The sequence below is a fragment of the Pezoporus wallicus genome, unplaced genomic scaffold (assembly GCF_028554395.1).
Source record: "Pezoporus wallicus isolate ANWC-B61680 ecotype Strahan unplaced genomic scaffold, APGP_CSIRO_Pwel_v1 contig_3817, whole genome shotgun sequence".
NCBI lineage: Eukaryota > Metazoa > Chordata > Aves > Psittaciformes > Psittacidae > Pezoporus > Pezoporus wallicus.
Window position 1 is genome coordinate 7783567 of NW_026635157.1, and position 24593 is coordinate 7808159.

At 37.6% G+C, this 24593-nt stretch overlaps 1 protein-coding gene across 2 annotated transcripts in view; it reads right to left on the reverse strand.

The window, feature by feature from the left end:
* Window positions 1-24593, reverse strand: part of PDE7B (phosphodiesterase 7B) — a 174516-nt gene that overhangs the window by 96570 nt on the left and 53353 nt on the right. For both annotated transcript variants that reach the window (XM_057407869.1, XM_057407887.1), the window contains one exon: window positions 15436-15496. In XM_057407869.1, coding sequence (XP_057263852.1) covers window positions 15436-15496 — 61 coding nt within the window. The remainder of the gene's footprint in view (window positions 1-15435; window positions 15497-24593) is intronic.

Below are 24593 nucleotides of genomic sequence, written 5' to 3' on the forward strand. Positions count from 1 at the left end.
GACAGGAGTAGCAGACTGCCTAGGTTTTGTGAGGTTTCCCATGATTTGGGCAGCCCTGGGTCAGCTGAAAGTGGTAAATTCAGGCACAGTTAACCATGGACCCCACCTGTACATTAACTGGTATTTTTATTTCTTGTAGGGTGGAATAGACCAATGTGTAGGCAGAACTTGATGGCAATAGCAGGTATCCACTACAGGTGCTCTCTGCTGGCTGGAGCTAGAACCAGACCTCCACATCTGCTGTGGGATGTATGTGCTCCTCACTTTTGTCGAAAGATAACTTCCTGGACTCCTGAGTTTGGAGAGTCTAAGTTTTACCCTACCATAGCAATGATATTCCAAGAGTGTCAGGTCTGTAATTTAACAATAATCATGAAGCCAGTAAGTCACAGCTTTGCTTAAGTAAGACCTGGTTGGGTCACATCTCTTAAAAGTAAATGAATAGGAAAGATTAAAGTGGATTCAGCAGTGAATGATTATCTTTGACCACACATTATCAACTAGATGGCCTTATGCCTTTAAATCTGGGATAATTATGGTTTTCTCCAACAATATCCAATTACATGACGAATAACCTTGGCGTCTAAGGCAGGAACCTCTGATATGCGTCACTTCTTACCTCAAGAAGACTGTTTATCAGAGTTATCAGTGCTGGCTGCTGAAAAATCAGCCTGCTATTGTTACATTTCCATTCAGAGCATGCTGTCTTCCAAAACATCCAAGCAGACCTGATAGCCTGATGGCTGGGAGTACTTTGACATACCCTACTAGAGGGAACTCCTGGGGGGAATAAACCAGCTGCATTCATTGCACTTTCTCCTTTGTAGTGTGTGATAATGTATCTGGGGAATGCAGGGACAGTCTCTCCTGTGAGAGACAAAGCAGTGAATACATATAGGAAATCTTCAGTGCATATTTTTGATTTGCACCGATTTCCTTCCAGGTTCTTGTTAATGCCAGTAGTTGCAAAGTACAAAGACAGAAACGTCTTTCACTGGGAAAAGAAAAAGTCTTTTATATACTGGGATCAATCACTCTCACACACAGTGAAGTGTTACATTTCTGATTAGCCTTAGATCCCATAAGTGATAAAGACTGAAAATTGGTATTAGAGCAACAGGTGTTATCATTAAAATGCTACCTAAGAATAGATTAAAAGGTAACATGAGTGATGTTTGTACAGTAACATCATGTATTGTGTTAGAATAAGAACAGTCTCTATAAAGCAGAAAAACAAGGCCTGAATTTCATTACAGAATTTTCAGGATATTCTTTAATAGAAATAGCTATTTCATGTATTATGTATTTAGCAACTTAGCTATATAATTTACTAATTATCTTCAGATTTGCATTTAATACATTTAAATCTGGTTTATATTTTGGGTTATTGCTTTAAAAACATCTACTGTTAGAAAGAAAAGTTATCTTCCCAGCCCTTTTCCAGAAAAAGAGAAGCCTTTGATTCATGGGCTAATAAAAGTTTTATTAATAATTAAAGAATGTTGATGATTGGAAGCAACCTACAGCTGCTATGCATGGGTATTACAGGTGAGACCTATCAGTCACTATTTCTTACTGAATGCGAGATCATGGCGTAGGCCACCAAAATGTTAAGGACTAGGTTAAAAAAATGTTCCTGAAACAGGATTTAGGAATTCTAAATGGGGTTTTGTGCTTAAATCCAAGGGTAAGACCCTGAAAACTCCCACTTAGGCTTTGTGTGACATTGAAAATGCTTCAATGCTGTGCCTGGTGCAAATTTCTGGCTTTGCTTCCTTTCTTTCTAATCTTCAATCGCAGTCGGTATCTGAAAGATCTGAGTGTGAGCATGCTCCAAAGCACCTCAGATTGGGACAGAGCTCTGAAGCCACTGCTGCTTTTCTGTTTCCACCCTATTTGCATCCAGATATGAAGCATTCCTCTACTGGAGTCCCCTTGTGTTCACTCAAGTTGGTATTCTCAGCATGTGCAAGGTACAAGCTACATGGTGTGACTCATCTCAAGCTCCAGGTGACCATTGCAAAATAAGACCAGGAGAAAAAGAGATGCCTTTTCCTTATACAACAATAAAACTGTGCATGGAATTTATATAACAGTTTAGCATTTATATGGATGTGAGGGGCAGATTAAATTTGTCTTCTGAGGGGAATGCTTCTTCTACAGCTTGTAGCTCCCAGCAGAAAGCTTTGCCTGCAGAATTAAGTGTGCTGAGCCCAAACAGCCTGTGTATGGAAAAGAAGAATTCAAGATTTGTTGTCTATGTGTGTGCAGGAGTGAAAGGGCTTTGTAGTGTTGTAACGGTTATGACATGCACCTAGGATGAGGAAGAACAGGGATCTTGCCTATGCTTCACAGTCTGCTCTTGGATTTTGTTACACAACTTTCCTGGGAACTCTTGGTTCAGAGACCACAGAGCAGGAACACTTCTTAAGTAGCGGGATTTTAATTGGAACAGATTGTGATGTAATTTAAAAATCTAATTTATTTTTGGCTTTTGTATATAAGCCTTTTTAAAAAAAAATTAAACTAGCTTTACAGTAGCTCTCTGTGGTTTAACAGTTGGTCAGGTGCTTGAGAGCAAAATCAAATGCAGGAGTGGGAGTCCTCAAGTGAACAGGGACTGTTTGTCATTAGTTTGTTCATATTCTTTTTCTAACTGGTTGATAAGCTATATCCAGCTGCTTTCAAAGCTCCACTGGGACTGGAGTGACTGTTTCAATACTTAATAACTATAGAGGACAGAATCTGCCAATTCCCTGTTCCAGTATTGCTGCTTTATTTAGTGGATTCATATTTGAGTTCCCCCTTTGAATTGACATTTGCACTTCTTGGGGGCTCTGAGAGTCAGGCACAAATTGCTGTGATATTTTGCCTAGGAGAATGCAAATAACTTGCTGCAAAGCCTTACATTACACACCAGCCAGTACTTTAGGGTAGCTTTATGAAGACATGAAAAATGTAGACAAAAAACTACCAAAAAAGATGCACTAATTTTGGGAAACTTGATTTAAAACAGCTTTTTTTTGTTGATTTTTTTTTTTCTGTTTTGTTTTTTTTTTTTTGGTGTGTGTTTGCTTTTTGTTGTTGTAGTCAAAGGGTAGCTGGTAATTGTTTGTGCACTAGCATTCATGGGAGAAAGCAGCCTGGTACGTGGGAATAGGTGTTGCATTGGCCAACCTAAAATGGAGAGAGGATTACCAAAACCCTCCTTCAGTCTCATCCTCTGCCCAATTAGATCCAATTTAGACCAATGTGTTGCTACACACAATTGTGCCAACACTTAAAGGGAATAAAAGACCTGCTTACTCATTCTTGTAAGTGGAAGTCCTTTTCTAGAGTACTGTAAGAACTGCTTTTCCAAAAGAGAGACCACAAGATAAGATCAATCAAGAAGCCGGGCTTTTGGCTACAAAATATTTTTATCAAAAGTTTCTGAATTTCACAGGGATTGTTTCTATATGTTAGAGCAATTCCATGCTCATTTTCTCCTACCAAAAAAAAAAAAAAAAAAAAAAAGAAAAAGTCAGTTACTTTCTGGAAATGCTAGATTCAGAGGTTTCTCTAGTTGGAATTCCTCAGGTGAGCCATAGTGTCTATCTCATTATACCATATTCTTCTGAGGCTGAGGTTACTCAGCCAAGCTGAATCTGCCATGAAGTGTCATCAGGGACTCCTGTCATATGCTGAAGTAACTCAGTGAGAGACACAGTGATGCACGTCCCACGTAAGAAACTGGAGTGCGCAGACCTTCAACAACTATGCCTGTAAAACTCTGCAGCAGTTTTTCTGAATCTAAAGCTTGTTATTGGCCAAAGGATTTTTGCTAAAATATATCGGATTTGGGTCTCAAGTTTTCCTCTTTCACTACAATATAATTACAGGATCTAACTTCAGGAAGACAATTTTTGCCAAACATTTCTGAAGAAACTATTTTCCAGCTATCTTAGGTGCATACTTATTATCAGGCAAGTTTTTCAGCAGAAGAGAAGCAGGCATAGTGGCAGGAGAAATGACAGGAGCTGAATGATGGGCCCTGCCTATGTGAATCTGTACTTCTGGTATAGCTCCCACTGAGGGAGTTAAACGTGTCCATAATATGAGATTCTGCAGCACATCTTGTTACTCTTGAGGCAGCTTCAGCAAGAATATAAAAACCAGATGGACAAAGGTGCTAGTAGCTTAGCAATTCCTGCAGATGATCTTTCCATGTCGAGGAAGAAGCTTTCTGGCATGACAGTATTAGAGGGATTTATGCTGTTCTGCAGAAGGAGGGCTTGAGGCTGCACAGCTGCCAGCCTAAAAACCCTTCTAGATTTACTACTGAAAATTCACTTAAAATTAAACAGCAGAGATGCCCACCCCTAAAAAATATTAAGAACAAATAATGTCAAGTAGGAAATGTTCAGGGTGAAGAGAGAACTGTGGTGCTTCTGATTAAAATCAAAATCAAACTCTCCTCCATCCCATCCTAGGATTTCAGAAAGCTTTCCAGCACACATCTGCCTCCAGTTTCCTCTTTGTTTATTCTGTCATCAATTATCAAGAGACTTTTTGTTTTGTCTCAATGAACTGCACAATTTGAAGCAACTGTGGTATCTAAGATGGTTCTGCCTAAACCAAACACAGATTCCTTCATGGCACAGAGAAACTGGATTGGATTAAAATGAAAATATCCAAAACCAACAGAATTTTCTCTCTAAGCTGTTTTGAGGGTTATTATAATGTCATTTTTCCCTATGAAACAAATAATATACAGACATCAAAAGTCCCAAGTGTTGTTCTCAAACAACAGAAAATAAATGAGATTAGACATCATGATTTATGATGCTTCCATTCCTTCTTTTTAAGAAAAGGGAAATATGTTAATAATTAAAGTCACATGAACTCAGATTCTTTTGGCTCCTAAAATATTATGACATGCACTTGCCTTAAACAGCCCTCTACGACAAATGTACAGTGACAGCAATTGCACTTGCGCCTTGGAAGTGGTAGCTCCCTGGACATATTATTACCTCTGTTTAAACCAGTGGATTAATGCCTGTTGTTATGCTCTCTGCTGATAGCAAGAAATTACAATGGAGCATCTGCAATTCATCTTCCTGTTCCAGCAGAGCTCTGACAGTGATTGCTATTGTTGTTACATCAGGTAACTACTAACCGGGGCCACAAATAATTTACGCTAGGCCTTACCTTACTTTCACATCCTCAAAACTCCTTCCATTGGAGAAGTCTTGTGGTGATTTTAATTGAATATTCATGGAATGGCTGGGGACATTGGCAACTCTGGTTGATGTTTCCATCAAAGCAAAGCAAAATTATACCAGTTTAACAATGATTTTATTGTACGGCACTGACCTGTGCCTATAAATATAAAATACTGGAAACCAATTGGTAAAGAAATTATTTGTTTATTACACTATCTCCAGATGGAGAAGTCATTTCTAGGCAACTAGCCCTTGCTTTCTTCTAAGAAGTTTCTACTAATAAAGCATATGATGCTAGTATTTCTGAGTTCCTTTCATTAGCAGTCTTTGTTATAAACCAAAAACATATTAAAATATTAATTTGTCTTGTATATGCATGAATAAAATGTGAGGATCTCACTGTTTTATGTCAATAAGAAAAGCTGTGGGATATTAATAATTCCTTTGAAATAAGTGTTAAATTAAATTTGCTCTGTATTAATCTATAAATTTAGTGTGGAATCCTGACCTAGAGTTAAAAGTTAAGTTTCAAAAAGGATATTTCACATTAGAATAAATCACTTTTGCCATTCCCTACAAACCTGTCCTCATTTCAGAGTATAGGACCAACATGTGTTAAAGTTTTAGGTTGCATGCACAGATTGATGGCATGTGTACTGGAAATAGGAAAACAATATCTGGGAAAACACACACGACCTGTCATAAACTACAATTGATTACATCCTACACATCCTCAGTTAAACCTTAAGCAAAGTTTGCATGAACTTGGGATTGCATCTCAAAAACACACTCCTGATCTGAGCTAAAACAGTAATGTATACACAGTCTATACAAGGAAAGGCTGTAGAGTTCCCTCCTTAAAAATTTTATCATGGGATGAAATTTTTATTTAAAATGTTATTACAATAAAAAACAGACTTCACATATTAATGTCTGAATTTAGGTTTCATATCCAGATAGTTCTAGTCACAGGACAGCGTGATCATCAGGCCAACCTGGACTGCTTAAGTGCCCGAATAATCTTTTATCATGCTTTCAAATACTTTATTTAACTAAAATCAAGGAGCTATTCAGATGTCAGAAGAGGTCCTGCAGCTATGTCACAGGGTGAGAGAGAGAAAAATTGAGAATTCACAAAGGCAGCAAGGAAAAGAATTCAAATAATGAATACGGTGTGCTATCTACACTAATACAAATATGCTGAAAACTTAAAAATAGCGCTTATATTAAAACCAATAAAACATCTTATAGATAAGGTCGATTAGCTGGGTTTCCTATTATCCCTGAAGTTTAGAGCTTTGAACACTGTGAAAAAAAATATCTGTACTCCAGGAGCAACTTCTCACGTCCACACCTCAGCTTTTTTAGCAGTGAATGGGGAGAAACAGGCAGTCGCTCAGTAGGGTTCCTCAGATCAGTTTTAGATGTCTGGTTTGCAGTAAGCTGAGTCTAAAGGAAGTACCTTTTTCTCACTCTTTTCAACTACAAGAGGGAAGGTGAGATGATGGCTGTGGATTTTAAAAATAATTTTTTTTATGGATGCTTACAGACATTCAGTCAAATGAATTGCATCCCAGCTATCTTCAGCATTATCTCATCTGCAGAGTGAGATGAATGCCCTAGAAGGGAGGTCCAGTAGGAGCACACTCTGAACATTTCTGTAAGAAATACAGTAATATCTTGAAATGGCTATTTGAGATTCAGAAATTCTGTTTCTTTTTGCCAAGTTGAGTTCCTGTCATTTACTACCAATATTCAGTCACACTCCATAATTTTGTAAGCCCAGAGACTCGAGTATTTGGATCAGATCAGGGCTTGAGCATGCAATGGGATAGACACTGTGACTGACCCTGGCACAGGGACATGTTTCAGCCTACGCATATTTTGTCTTCAGTGAAAACATGTAAATACATGGTTGAGTAGTTTAATGACGAAGGGATGATCTAAGAGATCAACTTAGTGCTTTAAGAAGCATGAGATGTACAAGAAAACAACAGATTATCATTAGAAATTGTAATTTATAAAGAAAAAAAAAGAAAAAAAAGAAAGAAAGCTAAAGCCATCAAGGAAAGTTAGCTACCCAGCTAGCGAGGCCAAAGAACAGCAGGTGTTTGATTTTGTGGGGTTTTCTTTTTTATCCTAAAAGTAAAATTACAACCGACATTTCAGAACAGCAAAATTTCTTAGCTCCAGGAAATGATGACAATCCTTTGAGACATCCTTTACAAGACAGAGCAGAGAAGAATATAGGAAAATGGTTTCTTAAGCTTAGAAGTTTATGATTTTTTACAGATGGGAACTGAGTGCTTGAAAGCGTACAAATTCCATGGCTTTCTCAGACACAAATCACTCGTACTGAATAGCTACACAATTATCTATAGGAAATTGCATAGGCTGTGAAATTGCAAGGTATCACCAAGTAATAATTAAAGAAACAAAGATTAATTCCCAGGCATGAACTCAAACCAGGGAATATAAATTTAAACTATTAAAGTCTAACTTTTGAAATTTTAAATCTGGAGATTTTATTGTACTTATGTTATCAAGAAGGGATGACTGACTGCAAAACTGTGGATAACTCTTCTCCAATTTGTCCAATTAGTAGATCTTGTAATTGCTCCTTTCCCCCCTTTCCCATTTTTGAAAGAACATTATTACAGCAGTATGGTTAGTCACAGCAGTTTTCTGTACAGAAAGTACTTTGGGTGAACACATCCCACTCAAAACAGTTTGGACACTGAAGATGGGAAATTATGTGAATGCAGTCCATGTTTAGGTCCAAGGTTAGGCACGAGTTAAAATCAAACTGTGAGGAAGAGTGAAGACGTGCCTGGATAGGCACTTGAAATCTTTTTTCCAACAGGGGATCAGCAACAGGTCATGTGACAAATACCATTAAATAAGGTATGAGATCCTGGTGGAACAGACAGCACCTAACCCCAACCTGTGTTGCCTTTAGCGTGGTAGGCAAGAAAAAAGTGGCTGCTCCGGGTTTTAACTACTTCAGGGTGATGAAAGGACAGAAAGCAATGTTTAAACTTTCATCAGATTATTACATAAATGGGCAGCAGAATGCAATCCTTCTGTCTGCAGTATGCTTTGACCAAAAAGGGAGGTACTTGGCTTTGCACTGCATTAAATTTGCTAGCCATGTTTTGAGTACAACTGCCAGATAGGACTTAAAAATCTGTGCTTTTTCTAAATGTGATATGCAGTGAGATTCTCAGCCAAGTCAAAAAGCCTTGTTGATAGAAAGAGAAGCTGACGACTCAGGGGCTTGGGGTACTTTTAGCTGGGGAGAGGAGGATTTTTTTTAATAATCTCTAGCTTTGGTATATAAACTGGATCCTGTGGTCCCAATGAATGGCTTTTGTAATTGTGGGTGACATGTTAACTCTCTTTTCTACTGAAAGCTATCATGGTGTGTTTACATCATATAGATGGTTTCAAATCCTCATTATTGCATTCCCTCCAACTTCCCTGACCCCCCCCCCCCCCCCATTTCTTTCCTGCATCAAGGTCAGACAAAGGATAATGCAATATATGATTCAAATTAATGTTTAAGTGATAGGAAAGAAGCAACCAGAAATTACATTTAGAAAAATGTTTTATATGCCTACTCAAAATGCAAGGCCAGCTTGTGTCTCCTTCTGCACCCTTCTGAAAGATGGAATACTGCTAGACAAGTGGTTTCAGTCTGACCTGCTTTACAGGACAGAACTGGATAAACAGGTGGCCACTGTCACTCAGCTACCAGGCTATATAATTACCTAAAATAGTAATTAAATCAAAATTACTACAGTAAGATGGCATCAGAGAGCTACTCTTTAAAATACACTAAGGGCATCAGAATTTTCTATTTATCTTTCTTTATAGTTTCTTAACTGAATTAATTAGTCATAAAACTAGAAGATGGGTTTGATATGTACATTTCTTGTGGTTTGGGGCACAAATCTCATGCTAGTAAAAAATGAAGAATTGGTATTTGTTTAGCATGAAATAATAACACAGTGATGAAGTGGCACAGTGACGGCGTGTACACTGTAAACTCCTTGACAAAGAAGTCTCTGTTGCTGCCTTGTGCCCACCGGTTTTCCACTTTCTGTCTCCAAGCTGCACTCAAATAAATGTAGGCAGCCTGGCATCTTGACTGGGGCCTTCCAAATAAAACATGCAGCTATGCAACGAGTGTTAAGCCTTCTTTGTACACTATTGTGAATGAATCATGAGCATTCCTGAAGAAAACAGGTGAGATTTAGAAGGTATTGTGTTTCAGGAAGAGACAGTCAACTGAGGGAGGAGGTCTTAAGTGATGCGAAGGAGCAGTAAGCCTCTATTTTGATGATGTTAAGGTCACAGAGATACAACATTTTTAATGTAATTACAAGTACAGTTGCAATATCAGGAGTTAAGTCTGATTTTTATATTGTGTTAACACACATGAACGATATTTTAGAAAAAAAAAAGGAAAACATTAGAAGCTATTTGAAAATCTCAACCTTTTGTCTACTCAATACAGTTCCAGAAATCTTGTCTACATCATACTGTTCTCATCAGAATAAATTGTTGCTAGAGAGACTTTCTTTGGCAGTTACAGTAAGAAATGTAAGTGAAAAGCTTCTAGCATGGGCTTATATGTTTAGATTTGAATTTATCTACATTAACAAGATATTAAAAAGAGGCATGCCGTTTATCTTTCTGTATGCATTCACACCATTGCTTTATAGTGGAAAAAAACCTGCTTCACTTCATCCTGTGTTGCAAGCTGCCCATGGAATAGAAGCCTATCTTTTTGTAGCAGACATCCTAAGCCTTCCCCCCCCTCCCACTGCTATAAAGTTGTGAGTAATCCTGATAGACAGCAAAGTGAGGAGTGGAGATTTCTTGGTAGTCAGTGTAAATTTCAGGCCTTTTCTCCATGAACATATTGCTTAATTTTACAAAGATGATTTCATGTGCTTATTTTCTTGTCATTTGCACAGGTAGAATACTTGGTCTGCATAAGGTCAAGTGCACGTGTAAGTCTTTGAATGACTGGGATATAAATAGTCCGTATATTGGGCTATTTAGAACACCATTGCTCATGCATGCCTATCAGTTTCAGTAGAAGCTTTGTGTGTGCAAGAGATACAGGGTCACATTTCAAATGATGTCACTGAGGGCTCTGGAAAGCTTTGCAAAGCCTGACCAGTGCAGAACCATTTGACTAACTGCCTCATTTCTTTTACTCCCTCCACTGCAGGGCAAACTGACTTTTTTAACCATTCTTCAATGTTTATTTTTCCCAGTTAGTTATATGATTACTTAACTGATTAAGTTTCTCAAAGTAAATTTTAATAGATTCCCCCCCTCCAGTGAAGGTGAGCTCAACAGTTATGTAAGGCAGAGGCCAGCCAGCCAGAGCCTTGCCAGTATCCCTCAGTCCTGGCTTTCAACACAGTTGTTATTCCAGTAATGTCTCTCTCTTTTAACCTGCAGCTGCCAACTGTGTTCAAATGTGTGGTGGTTTTCTGCTGTGGGCAAAGAGCCACCAAGACTGAAGCTGCGTCCACAAAACTCATTTCATGGCTAAATGCCGGTTCCTTTAATCATAACTCTCCATAGGTAATAAACAGTGGAAGTATGCCGCAAAGCAGCTTTCTTTGGGGGGAGCGAGTGAGGTAGGCACCTATCTGTCCTGGAATATGAAAGATTTTTTTGCCTTAGAGCTACGAAGTTATGTTCTAGTAGTCTGGGGAACAAAAAAAAAAGCCAAAAAACTGCCACCCCCCTACCTCCCTTTTTTTTTTTTGATTGCTATTCTTCCATGGGTTAATTTTAAATGGCTGTTTGTGAGGAAACTGCATTTATTCCAAACAAGGATTCATTTGTCTGCTTTTACAGGGATTAAGTCTACACCAAAAGGAAAACAGAACTCACCCACATTATTCCTGTCTGCATGGAATTTACAATAATGAAAAGAAAGCACCTCAGTGATTTGCCATGGGGTGTCTGGAAGGTTAGTGTTTTCATCTTACTAACTAGCTCCTTAAGGAGGGCAATTCACATTTCCCCTGGAAGAACCTGCATAGACTGCAGGGTTGGCCAGCAAGAGATGCGACCTCTTCAAAATCTACCCAGTGTTTCAGTAAGGAGTGAAGACCAAATCTAGTGATAGAAGTCTGGTTACTAAAGTAATGAACTAGATAATTTGCTTTTATCATCCATCCCACTTACTTCACTGTCATCAGTAAGGTTGAACAGATTAAAACTAGTGTGATCATTTAATTTTTGTGTCATGATGAGTGCAGCTGCCTAATTTCTATACAGCAAATATACTATGCTGTATATTTATAATTATAATATGTGGATAAACATATCCATCCTGTACAAACTGTTATTTACACACTGAAATTTCTTTTCTAGTTGGCAGACTGTTTTCCTTCTGTAATAATCCTAGAGCCTTATATGGGAGCATTACTCTTTCCAGGATAAATTCATAAAACTCAGTGCTCTGCCATGCAGAGGTTACAGAGTTAGCTTTGGATGAGCTAGTTAAGATGTGAGAACTGGTTAATTTGCCTTAACTTTGGACTCTTCCAAGCTAGTATGCAATTCTTCCCAGCAGACTTAATTAGCTTAGGCCTCCAACCAGCAATTTTCACAGCAAACTAACCCAATTATCTCTGCATGATACCACCTTGTGTCATGCCTGAGTCCAGAATATGTCTGTCTACACATGGGAAAATTAACCACAGGTTGTGCCATTGAAAATTGCAGTGGGTGCTGTAGGGAGAAAGATAGTTTGCTTCTGCCCTTCATAATATGAATATTTGCACTAATAACCATTGTACCTTTCTATATGCTCAATTTTTGTGCTATTGTTTTTTTTTAAGTCACAAACATTATAAATAAAGGGCATGAGGGTCCCAGGGTTCTAACTTCCAGAATGTAGCATAAAGCAAAAGCTTTTTGATATCCAGTTCAGCATTATCTAGCAATTTTGCCACAGTTGAGTGCCCTCACTAACTTGATAACAGACCTAGGCTAAGTAGAATAGTGTAGACTTTCTAGCTTGCACTGGAAGTGCCTCCAGAGAGACTCAGATATTCTAGGGAAAACTCTGACAACACATGTTTATCAACAGTGTGGTATTTTCATTACCTGCATTACTATAGTACTTCACCTTCTCATTGTACTTAGAAATTAGTTCTTGTTGTTCCTAAGAAGTGAGAAAGCACTTCTCTTGCCATTTTTCAAAGGACAATGGATGTGCAGGGATGTTTAAAGCTTTAGCCAATGCCAGGCTCAGGAAATTTTTGATAGGTTTAGGTTGTGAACACTGGTCTTCAAAAGGCTAAGGTGGGCCACTGACTGACTTTCTTCTGTGATGGTTACAAAAGTATTGCTTTAATTAGTACAACACATCAAGGTGTAAGGAAACAAACTCAATATAAAGAATAAGACACAGAACATATTTTTCTGAAAGAATCTCAGTACCTGTAGTTACACTGATAGTAAGCATATGCTGGGTAGAGCACATTGTCTATTATATCCTCAGGAAGCACTGCTAAGTGACCTTTTAATTTAGTTGTTCAAGTTATTATTCTCACTTGGATTATAAATATCCATCACTCAGATGCTTAAAGATGAGGCATTAAACTGATTCTTTTGCTCTTATCCTTAGGTTAACCAATATCTAGTTTGTCTGTTGAAAAGTTACCCACTTTTACTATAGCCATTGTAAGTGTTTAAGCATTTTTTCATCTATTATTTCCTGTTTTCTAGCAGGAAGATAGGAACAGAGCAAGATTTTTACTGCAAACCTCTCTTCCTCAGCTATACAGAAAAAGAATCTCATCCATATAATCCATGTTACCTCAAGGAAAGTGGACTCACAGTAGCAAGGATAACATTATTCCTAAAACCTTTAAATCTGAAGCTCACTCAGAACCAGTAAAATAACCCAGATACAGACTGTTTCTGAAAAACAAAAAGCCAAACAACCCAGCTATTGCAACTTTAGAGTACTGCTGTACAGTTCCAAGCATGGCCTGGTTTTATGTCAAAGATCCCTGAGGAAATACAGCCAGTACTCCAGACTTCTGTATTTTTTTCCTTAGTAAGTAGTTATCCTCTTGCAGTTGCTGGGACTTGCCCTCTAGATTTCTGTCAGCACTGTGTCACTGTTACAGTAGACGACTGCATGACTGTTTCAGCATACCTTAAAGACCACGCAGTCAAGAAAGATGTCCCTTTCTGAAGGCACATTGTGCTTTGTTCAGTTACTTATAACCACAGCTGTTATAATGTCAGCTTTGCATAGATCAGTGACAAACTTTGTGTTTCGTTCCCTTGGAAATTTAATTCCCTTGTAAAATCTGAAATTGGACACTACACGACGTATTCAGCACAGTGTCTTAGACCTTCTAGCTTGCATGACTGCTGGCTCCTGCTCTTCCACACAGAGTTCAGTATGAAAGGAGAGGTACCGGAATGCACACCATCTGGCTTTACAGCACTGCCAGAACCACACACATTTCTATGATAAATCAAGACCGTGGAGTTCGTCTCCAGTAGCTGCCCCTCAGATCAACCATATCATGCAAGTTTCTACCTTCCATACCTCTTACAGAGCCATCTGTGGGATATGCACTTGCACTCAGCTCTGAACGTAATTTGGGATACATTGGGGTGAAATGTAATATCCTATATTACATATGACACTACAGTCCTTAATTTGTTAGAGACACTGATGAATAATAATAGCAGGTGAAATCTGTTTAAGTACAAGAGATGTAACCTCTGAGAGCTAGTCACACCTTTGGCATGTCCTCTTGGAATCATTTTTACATTCCTAGCAGTTTCCTTACAGAGCACAGCATATCTTCTCATTTTTGTACACGCATATAGTACAAGACATAGATAAGAATATATGTAATGGAAACAAAATCTTGCTCTGCTCACTGTTCCTAAAGAATCATTTGCATAAATGATGATGTCAAACTCACAATTTTGGACTGTGTTATGAAAATGCCAAACCAACTGATGAACCAAGCCATGCAAAAGACTTTAATCATCACAAAATTTTTTTGTTCACCCTTTTCCCATCCCTCTTTTTAGCTCATAATGGATGATAACATTTGCATGGATATAACTTCCTTAGAACTAGAGTATTACAATCTCAATGGTATTAAAGCTGTAGATTATAATTGGCATGATAAGGATCACAAGTGTATCTTTTCTGTCAGCTTGTTCCATTAAGAACCTCTAACCATGGATCATTGATGTAACAGATCATTATGGCCCATTGTGTCAGCTCATCTGTTGGGATCTGTGCATTATGAGCATGACAGATTTCCTCTGCAGAAATTATAGTCTATTGTGACAATAGGATTTAATGAATATAAACAACAAACCACATAATCTGTTATTACAAAACACAGCTATGCACCCAGATGGGAATTAAGTTCCTAGACATTGCCAATTGCAGTTTTTAAAATTGTGACTATTTCAATCTTCATGTTATTAGATGCAATACTCTAATTTACAGGATACATTTATCTCAACCCTGATGGATCAAAGGTTTTCAGAATTTAAAGCTGAATCCTGCAAGTGTTCCATGATTTCATTTTTTTTTTCTGATAAAACATCATCTTTTAGGTTTTTTGACACTTACTCCTTGTCTTTCACTGTGATACTAGCCATGCTGTTAAAGTTTCAGTACTACCACTGTATATAAAACAAGCAAATACAATAAAATTGGTCACAGAAATTAATGAAACATAGCAGACCATTCTTGTATCATTTTCAAAGAACAGAAACTTCTACTTAATATTAATTTTATAAACCATAGGCAGAGAGCTACACCAGCAGAAATCTGTAAAATCACAGTGACTGAAATTTTGCTGATGGATGCAGCTGAAGGTCTGACCTAGAGGCTCTTGATACATATTTGTGGAATTAAGAGATTTTCAGCTTTGAAATATGAGTTCTGGATTGAGTACATCAGAGGTTACAACTATGGTGTTGGTACAGCTATATTTTCATCTATGCAGATGGATATTTCTGTGATATATATGTACTTTGTTTCAATAATAGAAAATTCACCATAAAGAACCTATTGATGAGGACTACATGTAGATGAACTATGTCAATCACCACGGCCGTTATCATGCACTTTTGAGAGGAAATCCCCAATTAAATGTATTTCCACACACTTATATCAAAAGGAGAAAAGACTCACCCTTACCTAGCATGCGAACACATTTGGCATTCTGGTCAGGACTATCAAATGAGATTTCTCCGCACCTCTGAAAGAAAAAAAAAAAAAGGATATATTTAGTTAAGAACTCTGTGACAGTATCTCTGTCCTTGTCCTAGTATTATGTTTTGGAACGAGAGATGTTCAAAGACACATTGTCAACACACCAAGATAAAAATATTTTCAAGTAGCCAAAGTTTGAGGAAGAGTGGGCACTGCTAATGTGCAAGGATGGGTCGACACTGCATACCAGGATCTTCACCAAGAAAAACTCAAGGTAACACCTATTACTTTTATGTGTTTGGTTGAAACTACTGCCTGGTCCATGTTACTTTGTTACCATCAGAACCAATTATACAGGAAGCCTCATCTACCACTGGTAGACATTGCAGCCCTCTCCACTGGTTTAGTTGTCACAGTACACAGATTTAGCTGCACCCTAAACAGGATCTGTGTAATGATCCAGTTCAAAACAAACCAAACAGCTATGCTGATCCAGGAATTTGTATTTCTGTAAAATTAACTTATTTAAACAAACCCCACAACTCTTAAATATTTATTAAGCAAAGCAGTCATTACATGAAACTTGAACTCTTCATAACACCTATGAGTAAAATTGGTTTTTAAAGTGCAAGTAATTTATGTCTGTATGCTGAGATATTTTGTTAATGAAAAACAATATTCACATGTACAGATATATTATCAGGGCTAATGTTCTGTCCCTATACAAACCCAGTGAAGGAACATCATTAGAGTTAGGATCAGAATACAGAAGTGTTTGGTTGTTTTCAAAGGCAAGACATCATTTTTGAGTCCTTTATGCAGACAGTCATGTCAGTTTAGGTGCCAGGAGAAACCTCATTAGTTGATACAGCTCTGATTAAAGTCAGTGTACAGATCACTGCAGCAGTGATTGCTTCAGATGCTACAGAAAAGATTCAGTTTTGTATCACTACACTCAAAGCTCTTGATAGGGGATTAAGGATAGCCTCGTATTTTACAGCTAAAAGTGGCAGATACTTTCTTATCTATATATTTGTGATTTTGGTATCTATGACAAGATGGGAATAAAAGCACAGTGGTTCAATCTGTGAAAAATCACTAAGCGCTCTCCATTTTTTTTCTTTTCCTTTCTCTCCCTTTCTTATGCAGTTTCCATTTGCAGCACCTTACGGCTTTCTTATATAAGATAAAGTGGTTAGTATTGTCTTTTTCTTCCCCACCCCTTTTTTTTTAATTTGCAGCAAACATTCAAAACTACAAAGAATCAGGTAAGTAAAAAAACCCGTAGTTTCAAAGAATATGAAACACAGCCACAGTTTCATAAATGAGCAGCACATTTGCAACTCACTGTTTTACAAATAGCTTTTGCCTCCCTCACCAAAATAAACACAAACAAAGAAAGCCCATCTCCCACACAGTCTTTCATATATCAGTACGTCTAAAAAGAGCAATCAGACACCTGTATTAACCTTCCTAGGTGGGAGCACTTACTACTGAAAGATTGCAAAAGAAAAACAACACCCAGCATTTTGAAGCTGATTTTACAAATGCTCTTCTGTGTCAGAAGACACAGAAATTTGCACTTTATTCTTCCAGGAAGAATATTAAGATATTGACATCTTTTCACAGAAATCTCCCAGCTTCTTCTTCATGACCATAAGTATACGTAGACAATTGCAGATGTAAGAAAGCACATCAAAATTCATCTCCCACCTCACCCTTGAATTTATGCTGCTTTTTGAAAACCTTTGGTTATTTTCGATTTAGTCCCTCAGAGGTATTGTATGTTCCAGACATATTTATATAAGCATCACATTTCAGGCCAGCAAATAATGTCTTGCAATATCTGACAATATTCACCAGTCCTAGTGTTATGAAATTGGGAAAATGGCTAATGTTCTCTAGAGTCTGCTGACATCCCACAGGATCCATTATGATGAAAATTTCGCAAGTAAGATTCAGATAACTGTATACAAGTTCATAGCCTTATCTTAACTCCCTTAGCTCCTGCAGCCCACAGAACTGGCTGAAAATCAAGCTACAACAGTCAGCATAGGAGATTTTTCACTGCTACCACTGCAGCTAGAAATACCAGCAGAAAAAGCTTCTGCGGCAATTTAATTTCTGATGTCAACAGAAGCTCATATGTACAGATCAATGGAATGAAAAATAAGCTGTTACCAAACTGCTCAGAACATCTGAAAAAGACTTAGTTGGATTCTGGGTGTGTAAAGTGGCACAGATATGCAGCAGGGAATCATTTTGCTCATTAAAGAAATAGTGTTGTCTGAGCATTTTTGCTGTTAGAAAAGTTTTCCATGAATGAGAAGTAAGGAATGACTTCAGGATTTAATCTTTAGGATTAAATTGAGACCTTGTCACCACTGCTATGAATTTCTGCCACGGCTGGATAATATTCTAGTGTCCTTTTCCTGGCCCAGCTTACTTTCTTTTCTGGTTTGGGTTTGTTCCGCCTGCTTGTATATTGGGGCTGGTAATAAGAGATGAGGCCAAGAGTTTTTCCAGTCCCAATCCATTTCCAAATTATTCCCAAAACAGCTGCTCATTCTCTTCTGAAAGCTTCAAAATTGGCTACAGAGTCAGTAGTGGATCCCTCAGAGAGCAGGGATAGGAATTTGATATAAGATGCTGGTTATTCTACTTTTTCATTTCAATGGGTCAGAAAGCAGAGAGGAGGAAGAATAGCCCATGCATCTCTGCTGTACATCTGAGACCTATTACACACATGTAGATCACCCTATATGTCTGTTAGCAAGGTGAGAGAGAAATATGACATTTCTTTTAAAGACTGACTAAACAGCCTCTAGAAGCTGCTGCTTATAAGTAGCGTGAGACATATTCATTAGAGTTAGGTCTGCATGAAGATAGAAGTTCTCTTTTCCTGTTTTAGAGCTATAAGAGATCAATGGTGAGCCGTAAAGACCAAACATATTACCCAGTTAGGAAAAGAAATGAGCTCACAGGAAAGCTGCCTCTGAACTTCATTTCTTGAAATCTATGATGAGGTTGGATTCATAGTCCTCACTTATATTTAAAGCTCATTAAAGTTCCAAAATTTCACTCTCTAAAAATATGATAAATCACATTCTTGGATCTAAATGATCTGATTTTGGGATATTTTAAATCTCAGTTTGGGCTTCATGGTTAAGACTGCTATAGCACTGGTAGGACTGGCTCTGCTATATGCAGTCCTATATATTGGGCTGGTGAGTTCACGGGGGCAGCCCTGCTGAAAATAATACTACTGACATTCACTGCCCCTGAAGTGAGAGAGGATTTGTTGCTGAAATCTGAAGCCACTGCTGTGTTTGGAAATGGTCAGATTTAACAAAAAAAAAAAAAAATGGGTAAAAGCAAGTAAAATCTACCCTTCCAGCTCTTCGTTGTTATCTTCATATGTCTTGAATCACTGAACTCTGTACTAGCCTGTTGTGGTTTTTTTTTTTCTCCTTCTGAAGAAGGGGAAAATATAATTACATTTCGTTAATAATGTTTTCAGTCATATAGATGTATTTCCACATCATAGGATAGCAGCCTGCAATTCATGACACATGAGAAAATATTTGTATTTATATTTTTATTAGAAAATAATTAATAAATTATCTACTCTCAACTCTATTTTTTTGAGCTCAGATATATGCCATGATACTGAGTCTGTTACACAAGCTGAAATATAGTAAACTAGAATGGGACTTTTAAGTCCCTCATGGAAAAAGAGACTGAATCACAGAGCAGCTGAAAGCAGAGCTTAAAAAAAAAGGAGAAAAGACTGAGAGAGTTATTGCTAGAGAATAGGGATGAAAGGACATGATATCCAGAAGAAATGTGACATGAGCTCAGTTCCTTTGATAAGTGAATTGGAGAGCTTGAAGCCAGCCTTCTTGGCTATGATAGCCCAGTACCACCTGTTGGAAAAGGGAAATACTGTATTACATAGGCACCAGACTCTGATGGAGGAGGGTGCTCTCAGGCAACAAGATGTCTTTGCAAGATCCTATGAGAAGTGCACAGCAAAACAGGAAGTCTTCTGCAAGGCGCCCTGTACCAAAAGGGTGTAAGTAAACTACAGAAAAGTAGGGCACTACTGACAGAAAAAGAGTTCATGCAGCGTAAGGAAAGTCTGCCCTAGTCAGTTGTACTAATGCAGTAATACATCTCATATTACTTCTCCAGTATTACGTGATCATTCATAGGTTGGGTCTTCATTTTCAGCATTCCTGGGCTCACAGCACCTGCATTTGAGGATTTGAGATATGTAGCAATAAGCAGGGTATATATACACCCTGGACAGAATATGTCCTTAGTTGTTTTTTTTTTCTGGTTTTGTTTTTATGTTGTGGAGAAAATTTCATCAATGAAAAAAATGGTTTTGAAATAATTCTATTCAACTTCTATTTGTATGGTAAATTAAAGCTTTACATGCTTTAAGAAGAGAGATGGAAATTGAGTAATCGAAATAAATAGGGCTACATTTTTACCTATGACAAAATTTAGCAAGTAGAGATCTGAAAGTGTTTGTCATGAGAATTGCAATAAGTGGCATTTAATTTTCTATTTATTAAATGCATATAATTAACGTTCAACTATTATAATAATTTTAGTGTATAAGTACTTTAAAAATATAATAAGATTTTTTCTGGCATGAAATTTGAACATGCACAATTTTGACCTTTTTAAGCTGGACACAACCAAATTTTGAAAAGCTGGCTTAGTCAGCTAAAAGGTTACTGGAGTAGGAACAACACTGATAGGGTTCTTCACTCTGTTGTGTGTTTCCCTAGTGTGGTGTTCAACACATATGTCTCTTCCAAAATTGCAGTAATCAGTGAGATACTTGACGTGCATGATCAGCCAAACATGACAATAAAGATTGGATGATTTTCTTTTTGTAGGAGGTGCCAGAGATTATTATACCTCCACATAGAAGAGATGTGTTAATTGCACATTTGTTGCATGACAAATAGTCTTTAAAAATTCATTTTTTTAAAGTAACCTTAAGTTAATATGTTTTTGTTCTACCAAAGTAGAAAGAAGTGGATTTTACATAACATTGTTTGTTTTTTTCTTCTCTTTTCTTTTTTTTTCCTTTTCCCTTTCCTTTCCTTTTCCCTTTCCTTTCCTTTCCTTTTCCCTTTCCTTTCCTTTTCCTTTCCTTTCCTTTCCTTTCCTTTCCTTTCCTTTCCTTTCCTTTCCTTTCCTTTCCTTTCCTTTCCTTTCCTTTCCTTTCCTTTCCTTTCCTTTCCTTTCCTTTCTTTCCTTTCCTTTCCTTTCCTTTCCTTTTTTTCTTCTTTTCTTTTTTTCTTTTCTCTCTCCTCTCCTCTCCTCTCCTCTCCTCTCCCCTCCCCTCCCCTCCCCTCTTTTCTCTTTTCTTTCTCTTTTCTTTTTTCTCCTTCAGAGTACTGCATATAATTCTCACTCCTTTAGAAATCAGAGTTGAAAGATATACTCAGAGACACAATTGATTAAAAGAACTTAAGGCAGAGTGAGCAGCTTCTATGAAAAAAAAACCCAGATTATCTCAGAGGCAAAAAACCACTATTGCTATTCATAAATCTATTTTTCTAATATGTAAGTTCCTTTCTCCATCACCTTTACAAGGTACTTCAACAAAATCCTCTGGTATCTAAAATAAAGCATCATTCCAACTGCCTAAAGATTTATAGATGCAATGTCTGTTAGTGTGACAAGTAACACTACTTTGTAAGTCTTAGCAATATTTTATAAAACAGCTGGCCCCGCATATAAATAGCTGAAAATTAAAGTCAGTATTTTACATCTTCAGGTTGTCTGGGAGAAGATTTAAGGTGGATTCCTTCCAAATGCTGATGAATTATCAGAGTAGGAACTGAAGGATTTCCAATGCTTTCTTACACTTGTGGTATTTCCAGTTTTGTCTCTTCTCTCTTGACAGGGACAAAAGAAAATACAGGAACTACCAGGGAAGACAGACATATGTAATCTGTGCAACTTGCACCCTTTTCACAAGCACCTTCCCCAAAATGAAAGCCTTCTAATAATATCTGTTAGTGATTAAATCAATGTCTATATAAAACAAGAAAGTTCCCTACCAAAACCCTGTGTGATTTTAAGATGCACTTAAATGTCAAATACTTTTGAATTTTGCTGAATCTTTATCCGTGGTCTTTGTTGATCTTAGAGAAGGAAATAAAACCATTGTTTTTATTTGTTTAGAGACAAGTTTCTTTTCTCTATACCACACCTTATTTTAAATTTAACAGGCCCACATTTGAACAATTTTCTCTGGAGTGAATAATTGTACAAAGCTCACCCTATTCATATGGCCTTGAATTGCCAACTCTGAGTTCTTTAAGAACTTTATTTAGCCTTTTGCATGTGAAAATATGTATATAATAAATATAACTTGAGAATCGCATATAAAAACATTCCCATTGGTAACAAATACCACTGGAATCTTTCAGCTAATGACATTGTCCAAGATCTATAAAAACTGTGATTGTTTACATATTACCTCTCTAGGCCCTATTAACAGTCTCCATAATGATTATAGATAAAACCTTATACTTATCTGAAAATGTAGACGTACATTTGGCAAGCTAAGTGCTCCACTAAATTGGGCGGGAAGAAAGTATGCTTGCCTTGAATAGGTATGTATTGTACGTATGCCCACCCATTTAGAAATGTGGCATGATCACAGCATACTGACAATTAATACAGCCTTTAAAATACTATTAGCAGCCAGAATAGTACATTTGCTGCTCTTCAAATTACTGTTATTACACTGCAACTATATACCATATTTCATGAGTAAAGTTTCCAGCTTCCCTATTTAGTGTCAGCATTGAGGAACACTGAAACTGAAAATTCATGTTACTATCTGGATGATTTTCTGCAGTTGAATAGCTATGCCTGGGCAAACTTGTTTTGAGAGTTCCTCCCTTTCCAAGCTTTCCCAGCGAAAGAGGTTTCTCTTCCCTACAGGAATTTGAAAGACGTTGCTCACATAACCTTTCAACACTGTCAGTGTCAATCTCCAGTAGCACTTTGGCAATGCATTTCATTCTGGAATTTACCAGGTTGTAGACCCTCAGCTACTCTGAACAGAAGACACAGCAAAATAAGCAACTACAACTAAATTGAGCAATAATTCCCAACCAACCATTGTTGTCAGTAGCCAGCAACTTGTTTGTGGGCTAAGTAGCCTGAGGTGAACCTTCAGGCAGTTCATTTTCTTACAAACCTGTTATTTACTATAGTTAAGAGTGGTTTGAAATGCATTAGTGTTGCTGGAAAATGGATTTAGTAGCTTAACTGCTTTGTTTTCTTCTTCAGTTAAGGGAAAAAATGTTTAACAGTGTGTGATTTCATTAGGGAGGCACCAGTAGCCCTGACCCCCCTGAGAATATGTCAGTGTTTCAACATGGCGTCCCTACTTTTAAGTGTTTATAACATGGGCACTGAGAGACAAATCCAGAATTACCAAGCAATGAAAATGTTAGGTTTAAATAAGCAATAAGTCACAGTTGAGCTTGCATTAACAGCAAGGCACAACTTGCAGGCATGTTCTGAGGGGGTGCCATTATCCAAGAAATGCTAAAGAGCAGACTAATTTTTCACCTCCCTGGTATGAATCTGTATTACAGTTCATTTTCTAGTTTATAGTTTAAAGAATGTAAACCATCTGTAGATTACGTAATGGATCCTCCCACCACAAAAGCAGTTTAAAGTGGGAGGGAAGATGGGAGGACAGTATCAATACTAAGGAGAAGGCAAATTAGTTGACTCCTTATTTTTGCTCTGATGTGAAACATCAAAGTTCTCTGTATTTAAACATTTTCTGGACCATATAATTTTCTTTCCTCTTCCTCTGAGTTGCAGAACTGGGCTCTTCTAGATTCTTTCAATGGTCACTGACATTTTAGCTTTTACTTTCTATTGAAATATCTAATGGGAGGGAAATGTAGTATTAATTTGTGAAAATTTAGGCCTCAACTTCAACGAAATGTTTCTCTTACATATTTCCCACTGATATGCTGTATCAAAGAAATGGTCAAAACCTCGAAAGTACTGACTGACACACCACTCAAGAAGCAAATCAGAGGTCTGTAAGAGAGCTAATCTCCTGAAGAGTTTCCTCAGGCTGTTCAGAATAACATGGGATGAATTTTGGCACCTGTGTATGTCTGCTGCATACCATACACTGCGTACAAAACCACAGTCTTAGGAAGGACAAGAAGACTGAGTGCTAGTGAGCTGACAGGCATCAGGTTCCTCCTACCTAATAAGACTGTGTTCCTTTCTGAGCAGTACCAAGCACTGGTGGCCATCTGCTTCTCAAGAGCTGGGCATTCTTGGTTCCCTAAAACATTGATACACACCAAGGCAGTCCTATTTCATCCTTTCCAAGACTTTATTTTTAAGGAATGGGAGTTGGTTAGAACAACCCATGCCAAAAGCGTACCAACAACTAGGTAATATGTTCACGAGTCTACCATTCTCACTCACCTTCTGGTATAGAGGTAGACTTAGGTAACAGAAATAACACAACCAACAAATCAGGTAGGAGACAGTTACAGGTAATCAAACAAACCTCAAAACATGGAAGGTCTGATCAAAAAGACAGCCTCAGCAGAAGTGAAAATAGAGCACTTAGAGGCAGAAAGTGGTTTCTCACTTGCGTACCAGATGCTGCTTGGGCCTGAGGGTATACCATGGATAGCTATGAAGTGACTGCAGAATTGGTCATCCTACTAAAAGTGAGCTTCTACCTTTTTCTTTTCTGATTCTCTTTCTCTCCTTGCTCTTCCCCTAAGATAACTTTATGTTTGACGTCTGCCATCCATGAAGAACTCATCAAATAAAAATTTGTAAGAACAGAATTATTTCTGCAACACTGTGTCATCACACGATGCCCTAAGGAAACCTCTGCCCAGCTGCTATGTAGAGGACACAACTGAAAAATGGCCTCAGACTTTGTTATTGTTAGCTATGTAGATGATTTTAGTGTGTCACAACATGAAATCCTCACTTCAGACTATCTCCTGAGTTTAGCCCTAACCACTTACAGCTTTACTCCCAAATTTGATTTTGGTTATCCTTCTTAGAGTTCTCCTGCCTTGTACTTGTAAACTCTTACACTCTGA